Source organism: Penaeus chinensis, chromosome 29 (assembly GCF_019202785.1).
Source record: "Penaeus chinensis breed Huanghai No. 1 chromosome 29, ASM1920278v2, whole genome shotgun sequence".
Lineage (NCBI taxonomy): Eukaryota > Metazoa > Arthropoda > Malacostraca > Decapoda > Penaeidae > Penaeus > Penaeus chinensis.
The window spans coordinates 12,985,107-12,995,106 of record NC_061847.1 but is presented as its reverse complement, the minus strand read 5'-3'; the positions used below and the strand labels follow the sequence as shown (position 1 = coordinate 12,995,106).

The 10,000-nt window shown below is 36.8% G+C and overlaps 1 protein-coding gene across 3 annotated transcripts in view; it reads left to right on the top strand.

The window, feature by feature from the left end:
* Positions 1–10,000, top strand: part of LOC125040560 — a 23,718-nt gene that overhangs the window by 13,622 nt on the left and 96 nt on the right. For all 3 annotated transcript variants that reach the window (XM_047635162.1, XM_047635163.1, XM_047635161.1), the window contains 6 exons: positions 352–502; positions 1,744–1,820; positions 2,007–2,202; positions 2,355–2,595; positions 4,071–4,176; positions 5,947–10,000. The exon at positions 5,947–10,000 is cut by the window's right edge and continues 96 nt beyond it. In XM_047635162.1, coding sequence (XP_047491118.1) covers positions 352–502; positions 1,744–1,820; positions 2,007–2,202; positions 2,355–2,595; positions 4,071–4,176; positions 5,947–6,036 — 861 coding nt within the window. In that variant the 3' untranslated portion in view covers positions 6,037–10,000. The remainder of the gene's footprint in view (positions 1–351; positions 503–1,743; positions 1,821–2,006; positions 2,203–2,354; positions 2,596–4,070; positions 4,177–5,946) is intronic.

Sequence of the window (10,000 nt, the reverse complement as noted above, 5' to 3'; positions counted from 1 at the left end):
GTTAACACTTAAAATCAAAGTATTAGAAAAATGAAAATTTTATTTGTGTATGAATGGAAGTCAGTTTCAATGTTTGATCATTCTGTTTAGCTCTTAGTGGCCACCTGTGTGTTCCTATGACTTGATTACTCCAAAACCATTCTTAAAGAAGGTATGATCTCTTGATTCTGACTTGACACATGTAAAGAGCAGTGGATGTAGTGGAATAAATCCCTATGTATTTTCAACCCCCTAAAAGTTATGAGGTTTTGATACTTTCTCACTTTGTCTCCTGTTTAACAACTTTGTCTGTATTATCATTGTTGTGTTTTTAATTATTATAATTCTTCATATGTGCTCTTTGCTTTCCAGGTTAATCAGATGAATGATGAAAATCGCCGCCTTAGAGAAAAGCTTAGTCTGATAACCACCCAGGTGAAAGCCCTCCCTGGCGGGGCATGCCTGGCCATGTCTGTGTCAGATGTTGCCAGTCCACCACGAACTAAGATTGTTCCCCTCTCAGGTGGGCTTCCAGTAGTTTGGGGATCTTATCAGCCTTTTTAAGATCATTGTTCCTGCTGTAATTTCTTCCTTTTATTCTGCTTCATATTCTTGTCTGTTTTCTTTTCTTTTTTTTTAACCCCTCAATGATGGTATCAGAAATCTCTTGGTGTCACTGACTCCGGTGACCTTTGGCCACCATCCTTTTTGTTTGGCCTGGGAGTCTGCTGCATGTAGTAGAATTTTCTGCCTATAGCCATACCCAGTATGATGAGTCAGTTTTTTATGATGGCTATAGGCATGGCCCAGCAGATATGGGTTAAACAGCAACTTAACCTTTGACTTCTGTGTTTATCTTCACCACTTCCTCTTTCTTCTCTTCTTCCTTCTCCTCCTCTTCTTCTTCTGCCTCCTCTTGTTCTTCCTCCTCCTCTTGTTCTTCCTCCTCCTGCTCCTCTTCCTTCTCCTCCTTCTTCTCTTCTTCCTCCTCCTCCTCCTCCTCATACTGCTCCTCCTCTTACTTCTCCTCCTCTTACTTCTCCTCTTCCTCCTCCCCCTCTTCCTCCTCTCCCTCTTCCTCATTCCCCACTTTCTCCTCCTCCATTTCATCCTCCTCCTTTTTCTCCTCCCCCTCTTCCTCCTCCCCTCTTCCTCCTCCCCCTCTTCCTCCTCCCCCTCTTCCTCCTCCCCCTCTTCCTCCTCCCCCTCTTCCTCCTCCCCCTCTTCCTCCTCCCCCTCTTCCTCCTCCCCCTCTTCCTCCTCCTCCTCCTCCTCCTCCTCCTCCTCCTCCTCCTCCTCCTCCTCCTCCTCCTCCTCCTCCTCCTCCTCCTCCTCCTCTTCCTCCTCCTCTTCCTCCTCCTCCTCCTCCTCCTCCTCCTCCTCCTCCTCCTCCTCCTCCTCCTCCTCCTCCTCTTCCTCCTCTTCCTCTTCCTCTTCCTCTTCCTCTTCCTTTTCCTCCTCCTCTTCCTCTTCCTCTTCCTCTTCCTCTTCCTCTTCCTCCTCCTCCTCCTCCTCCTCCTCCTCCTCCTCCTCCTCCTCCTCCTCCTCCTCCTCCTCCTCCTCCTCCTCCTCTTCCTCTTCCTCTTCCTCTTCCTCTTCCTCCTCCTCCTCCTCCTCTTACTCCAACATCTATGAACCATAGTTCAAACTCTTTAGTAAGAGCATTGATATGTGTAAGTTCATGGAAAAGACTGAAGGTAGTATAAAATAAAGTTATGTTTTCTTGGAAATGTTTGATGAAATTAATGGAATGATTATTTGCAGAGGAGCTTGACAGTTTTGATGATCCTCCTTCGAGATTCCTTTCATCATTAAAGGATACATTAGATGAATTTGAACAGGTATATATATATAATCCTTAGATGTCATTGAATTTTTTTTGATTTTGTATGATGTCAGAAATGTTTTTAAAAATTTTGGTGAAACATTTTGAAAGGATATGAAATAAGTTTCTTGAGGTTTTATTAACCTTGGTCTATCTTTGTTTTGCATAGACAGAAACTGCAATTGATATCATGTCTAAACAGATTAGTAGTAGTGAGCTTGCTGAAGTGAATTCTGAATGGGATGAGGAGAGCAGTGATGAACAGCTTATGGAGTCAGTGGAGTCTGCAGCACAACGCATGAAAGACTTGCTCTCTAGCCTGCAGGAACAAAATCACAGCCTCCTCCTGTTGTCTCCTCTCTTGCAATCGTTCAATTCAACATCTGGGTCTCGTACTGGTAAGAATACCATATTGTATTTCTTTGCCCATGTTAACCAGGGTAATTTTTGCAGTAATTTTCAATATGTATTTTACATTACGTTGACCTTAGTGGTCATTTACATAAACATAAGTCCAAGTCCTTAAAGTAGATTGTCTTCTACCCTGCAGGAAGTTCCCCATTTGATACTGACAGCAAAGAGAATGCCACAGGGCCATCCAGAAACGGCACCTTAAACCAGCGAGACCGTGACCTCTCCACTCTGACAGTGACCCCTTCCACACACTCTCAGAGTGCCACTCAGACTGGAGATGAAACAACATCTGATGAGGATGGAACATGTCAGAGCCGGTTAGCAACATGTGGATCTGTACTTAATCCAACCTTCATCTCTACAGGAGGAATGAACACGTAAGAGCTTTAAAATTTTAGTGGACATTGGTTTTACTCAATCATATGTTGTTATTTGAATTTTTATTTATAATAGTGATAATATTACTGTTATGTCCATCATATATGCTTACTTATTTCTGTATAAAGGGCATTATCTGTAACAATTTTAGTTAGTTTGATAAGTACTTTTATTAGTATAGTATCACAAATGATTTAGCCCACTGGATCCAGTTGCATCATGGCAATCATATCACCAAAAATCTGGGCATCAGGCTTACTTGAGTGGCTGCTTTGCAGGGTGGGGGCTGGTAAACGGGTGCCCACTAATGTGTGTGTGCAATGACAAGACTCGATGCCTCCTATTTACAAAGTTATTTACTCTTTTTATGCATAAGCGTTTTTAGCTTTTTGGCCATTTTCCAATGTCCATATTTGCCATTTGATTTGCATTATCCAGATGGTAATAGACTTTTTTCTTTGCACAGACTCCATATTATTTCTCTAGGTAGTCTACAACTACCAAGAAAAAATAAAGATAGTACTATGTAACACTGTTATTTGTATTATTTAATTTTTTTTACGTAATATTACATTTTCTGTATTATAACCTTTGTTGCTGGTCATAGAATACGATGCTGAGCATGGAAATGGTGACCTCCATGGAGCCGGTGCTCTTCCAGTCACAGCTTACGGACATTACATTCTACAATTGTACATTGATTGGAATAATAAGAAATTGCCATATGAGTAAAATAAACCCCCCAAGAGGTTTGTGCACTCGTGACAAGTCTTTTTCATCAGCCTTCAGCTGAAACACTTATGTCAGTAGGCTTGCATCACCCAGTTTACAGCCAGATTTTCCCGTGATGGCATGTTGACATCACCCGCCCCTTGAGTCAGATATTTTCATGACATGATGGTCACATCACCTGGATCCGAAGGGTAAATTAGGTTGTGTGTGGTATTAAGAACCCGTATCTCCCTTTGCAATGTTATTATCTCTTTTTTTTCTTAAGCATTATTTGCCTTTTTTCTATTTCCCAAGGTCTATATTTGTCCATTCTTATCCTATATTAAGCTCAATATTACTTGAGTAGACTCCATATCATTTTTCTAAGTAGCCTACAACCCTTTGCAGTAACAATTGCAGGAAGTGACAATATTATTTATGTAATTTTGAAATATTATATATTATTTGATTTTCTGTAACAGCCTGTGCTGCTGGTCACTGCAGGATACTGATCATGGAAATATTTTCCTCCCTGGTTTCAGTGCTCTTCCAGTCACAGCTCACAGATGGTCATTTTACTCTTGTTTACTGATGGAAATAATGCAAGAGCCCACACTTATGGGGTTCATTCCTGTCAACTCTGCCCTCATCAGAAATTCTCATGATGGCAAGTTCCCATCACCCTGGTGGCATATTTAGGGATTTCTCTATGTAATCTGTAGAAAGTCAATATTATATTAATCACGAGACTGTTTCAAAACAGGAGTCAGACAACAGATGACAGTGGAGGGGACAACAACATTTTGGTGGATGCAACCACTCCAACAGCTGATCGGCCCCAAAGTCCATTTGACTGGAGACAAGTCCAGGTAGGAAATAACAAATGAGATTGAATAATGAAGAGATTTGTATTACTTTTTCTCACAATAGGTGAACAGGTTAGTCATTCTGCATTCTCTAATGGACTAATGGAGTTATCAGCGTATATGGTGTTTAAAGAGCAAAAGACCTTTGATTTAAGATGTAAAGATGTAATTAAGCGTATGCAATGTACATTGCATGCCGCATGTTTATGGGATCTGAACTTCTAATATAACTGAGTAAAGAGGGCTATATTCAAGGAAGGCTCTCCAATGGCAAAGCTGTCTTGTGTTACTGATTCTCGGGTGAAGTGTATATTTTGAGTGATGCCCAAGTCATGGATTGTGGACCGTAAGTAGGCTGGGAGTTTGCCAGGGATTTAAGAACTATGGGAAGCTTATTTGAGTGGTCCAAGAAGGGAGCAGTGGGGGTACTCACCACCAGCAGTCAGGATGAGGCAGTGAGTCATGAAGTGTGCCTGCTGGTGACCAATCAAGATGAGACAGCTGGACATAGCATGATGGAGGAGAATGTAAACACTGCATCAGCCAGTTTCAAATTATCTATGTTTGCAGTGTAGTAGTCATGGTTATGCAGCCTGTGTGAACTCATGCTCCAGTGCTTCCCAAGCATGGGAAGCATTTGGAGCATGACTTGCAGGTTGGATAACCATGGTGCTTGGCTTTCTGCGGTGAATTTTACTTCTGGGGAAAAGATTTATGAACCGATATATGCTTTGTTATCTTGTTGATGTATGTATATCTGACAAAGGTATAATCGATACCAGTCAACTACACCTCTTGCACTATGAAGATATTAATTTTCATTCATGCTACATTTGTCACAAAGATAACTTTATCATTTATCTGTGTGTCTTTTTATGTGCATTGTTAATAATCTTTATTATAGACAGTATTGGAGATAGTGTAGAAGAGATATCATAAGTTGTGGGTCTTGTGTAATTTTGAATTTTTTGTAAACTGTAATCTTGTATTGAGTTGTAAGATTACACATAAACCTCATATATATAACTTTAGGGTTTGACAAAAATGGATGAGCAGTGGTGGTCTCTATATCGAAAAATAAATGAATGCAACTTGTTTGATCAGATAGGTATGTTGACTGTGTGGTCCCTGTGGCTGCACGGGGTCTCCTGAGAGTTCTCATGTTTGCGCCACCCTCTAAGACTTTACACACAGCAAAGATTTTACATTTTTATGCTCATTGGAGCTTAATCAACTGAGAAAACACATTATAGTAGTAATATAGCTACATTTAATGTAGATGTCTGAAGCATATAAACATTAAAAATCCTACATAAAATGTCAAATACCTCTATAAACTCGTTAGATATAGGCCTATAAATAATCAGTTTGTGTCATGTGGAATGCTACAATAAATAAAATATTCAAATTTGAAGAAAATTGATAAAATAGTTTTGTTATTAGTATTTTTAAAATTTACCCTGCCTTAACCCTTAACCCCCCCATTTATACCTTACCCCCACCACTTTGCTAGACAGTTCCCTTAATTATAGAAATTAGATAATTGAACTGTTTGTATATATGGCTGTGAGCTGTATCTGATGAGAGGGTAGATACATAAGAGTTCTGTATGGGCATCAGTAACTTAATCAATGTTAAGGGTTAAGCAGAATAAGAATTAGTATTTTTATTTCATCAGCATTACTATGTTGATTTTTTATAGATCTATACATGGAATATATACTCATACAGCTGTACATGCTCATACTCATACTGATATTTTGATCCTCATAGGTGAGTGATGACGAAGGCCGAGAAAATGACATGTTACAGCCAGACACACGCACGGTCAGCACATCACCAGACCCTGACTTTAGAGGATGAAGAGGAACGCATCTGTCCAATGTGCAATGCAGTTTTTCCTCGGGTGATACCACAAGAATCATTTGAATCTCATGTTGTAAGTCATTTTGAAGTTGAAAATGGATTTGAAGTCATTGCCTAGTGAAAAGAATGTTGTGCTATCAAAGGACATGGCTGTGTAGCTCATGATTTTGAAAGCTAAAAATTAAGGCTTCAAGTTTGTCTGCCTTATTCTAACTGTATTTTGATAAAAATCCTAGAGATTTAAATTAAGAAGTGGGTTAATGTCACAAAATCTTCATTTGAGAAACAATCTAAAGTAAAAGGTTGATTTCTTTATTGGTTGATATAATATATCCTCTGTGATAACACCTTGCAAGGTAGCCTTTATAAGTTACTTAAGAAATATTTTATAGGAGGATAAGGGTAAGAGTGATATTTGTAAACAAAAGTATTTATGATTAGATCTTGATCATGTAATTTCAAGGACCCCAGTCTGTTGTAATTTTCAGTACATTATGTTTAAGGATATGGAAGTACCAGTTTCATTAGCAGTTCAGTCCATTGCCATTTTTATTTTTGTTTATTTTTATTTTTATCTTTTTATCTTTAATTTTTCAAAAAAGTTTTGTTCAGTGCATGGTTGGGTGACTGGAATCAGGATGTGTATACTCTACCCCACCAGGCACCTCTACCCCACACTCCTCAGTTATCCTGGATAGGCCTAACCTGCCACACCACTCTCATTGAATTTGGTGCACTTTTAAATTGTCATGCCTGCAGAATATGAAAATGTCCTTAGATGTGAACTGGAATCTGGGAGATGATGCTTTAAACCACCTTCAAGTCTATGGTGAGGTTAGGACCTCAGTTGGAATAACACATAAGGTGCTAAGCATAGACTCATGAGGGTAATCTACCCTTTCTTGTTGCAAGTGACAGAAAAGATTGCAAATCAAAGAATTAGAGCTAACTCTTATTTTCAATATCTTTTTATGGACATTCTATTCAAACCATTGCTGATATGTACATGCCATGTCCACTGTGATTTTAGTTTATTAAGTTCTAGTTAACTCACTCTTTTTCTTGATTTTTGGAAAGTTTAGTGTATTATTTATGTTAATAACACTATGATTGTCAAAATGCCAGTGCTAAAGATTGCTATTGATATTAATATATCAATAGCATTAGATATTTTCCAAAAACTCAAGGAAAAAAAATCAGGTGAGGTCACATACGCCTACAGATTGACTCCTTGGTGGCTGAACATTTGTGGAGCCAGCTGTGTGTGAAGACAATTCACAAAATAAAACTGCAGTGGGCATTACATGGTCCCAGTGGCAATGGGTTAAAGACAAGAATTTAAAATTGAATTCCCTCCAGATTTACATTACTTAACATTGGGTGTATGACACACTTGAATGAAAGGAAAATGGCCAATATGAAACTTTAAGAAGGAATGTTAGTTGTTTAGTTTTATAAATGCTTTCATAGTACATTTGATAATTTCCTTTTCATTGTTAATATTCATGGAATATATGTTAATGTTTAATGATGAATATGTTTATCAGGGTTTATCAATGGAAATAAGGTTTTATATAAACCCCAAAGTAAATAAGAGTTGCATAAAAAATTGAAACATGATTTATTCAGTTTGAACCATAAGCAGCATGCTGGAATTTGAAAGCAGAGAAAAAATATCTGTGATGGTAGATGCTTTTAATATTAATATTATAAATTAGACTTAGTTTATTATCTGTAATTTTTTTATGTTTGAGAGAATCTAATATAAGTGTTTACAAACACGTGGTATTAACAAAGGCATCTTTAAATATTTCAAGTGCCTTATATTTTTATGATTCTGTGAGAACCAAAGAACATGGTTGTACATCAATGTGATAGAATTATTGAATACTTAAATAATGGGAGTTAACAGTGACAACTATGCAATAATGACAATTCTTTGTTAGTTATTATAGAATTACACATTCATTTTGTATTTATGTATAAATCATACACATTCACAAAGACACTTTCCTTCTTTTTCTTCTCAATGCAGACTTTGATTCAGAATCTCTAAAAAGGAAAATAAGGAATACTGATATTACCAAAGGATTTTTTTATGGCTATTAATGTGAGCAGTTTGATTAAGTTTCCTAGAATTACTATAGTAATTTCATAGAATTATCAACTTTGTCTTTTCTGAACAGTGTATTAAAATAGTTTCATGATGAAATTAATCACATTTTGTTTGTGATATTAAATAAATTTCTGTTGAAAATAAAACTAGATTATTAAATTTCATATCTTCTTTCATCATGAAAATGTGATATTCCTCTATCAGAAACAGTAAAGAGGAAGGAGCCCTTTGAGAGTTGGATTTGTGAATTTTTACCTTATTTATTTGCCAAATAAACCACAAGCTACCTTTATAACCATGTTCTGATATTCAGCTGGGTCCCATAATAAGTCTTGCTTGAAGCTGGTACAAATTTGTAAGCAGTGAAAAGTAAGTTATTGTTGAAATGTATTGTACTTTGAAGAAATGAAATCTTGCATGCAACTGGTACAAATTTTCAGGCAGAGAGAAGTTTGTTATGAGTACTATTTTTCTTTTGTTTTATGTAATTTCAAAGGATTTGTGGTTTTCAGTAGAAGATATTGATTGTAATTGTACTCATGAGAAAGGGGATTTGTTATTAGATATAGTAAAAGAAAATTTTTATTGTGTCATGTTCATTTTTAAGTCTTCTTGTTCTCTTGTTCTGTACGTAATTTTATAAAACCACACAGACGTTTTTGCACAATATTTTAAAAGATAATAACAGTTAGTGTCACATTAGCACTTCCTTATTTGAATTCCTGTTATTGGTACAAATGTAACAGTGGACCAGCCATTGTCATCTCGTATGAAATGAGGGAATAATAGATACCTCAACAACCATGTGGTGATTTTACTAGCCACCTGATTTCTTTTTTGTATGTGTGTGTTCTCTTCAGCTGAGAATTTTTCATAGTAAGCAAACTAAACCCGACATGACGGTACCAGAAATCTTATGGCATCACTGATTCTAGTGACTTCTGGCAACCGTCCAGCCATTGGGCCCCTGAGTCCACTGTGTGCAGCGGAACTTCGCACATGACTCACTCTAGCTTGTTGTGACACCTATAGCCTTACCCATCATGATGAGCTGGTTTTTCATGATGGCTATAGGTGTGCCCAGCAGTAAGAGGTTAACAAGAAGTGCTAATGGTACATTAACATAAGTGCTTACTCATAATACATTTTGGTTTAATCAGTAACCACATTCTATCCCAATAGAATAGGCATTAACCAACTTAAGTCTTAAGTTTCCCTGCTCCTGGGAATATCATAGTCTTCAAGATATTCTACCATGCCTTCTTCCTTGATGTGTATCTCGTTATAGCAAGAGGTATTCATTTCTCTGCTTTAAAATTGCTGTATAAGTGAATAACTGAGTTATAGTGGTAAGTTCTCAGTATTCTAAAGTATATGTATTTATCCTTTGATAGGTTGACATATTACTGATGTAAATGATAATTACTTAAATTTGTAAGACTATGCAACAGAATACTACAGGTGATGGTATGATTTATTGTAATGTGGGTTGCTATGTAAGGTGTGGACAGTATTCTGTCTGAGGGAATAAAGGATGAGATAAATTAATTCATATCCTGTAAAAAATCATTTGGATGCTATTGCTTACTTGAACATATTAGAGTATGTTACATTTACAGTTATTTTTGTTGAATATTATTGTGATTATTAGAAGTATTATTTTCCTTGATGTAAGTAAAACACAAAGTTAAAAGATATATAATTAGTTTCCCACTTGTATAGATGTACATATTTCTACCTTATTCCAAGTGGATTAAATATAAAGTATATATATCCATATTAATAACTATTGCAATTTACATATTTCTTGATATTTGTTATACAGTTTATGTTATTGAGTACGTT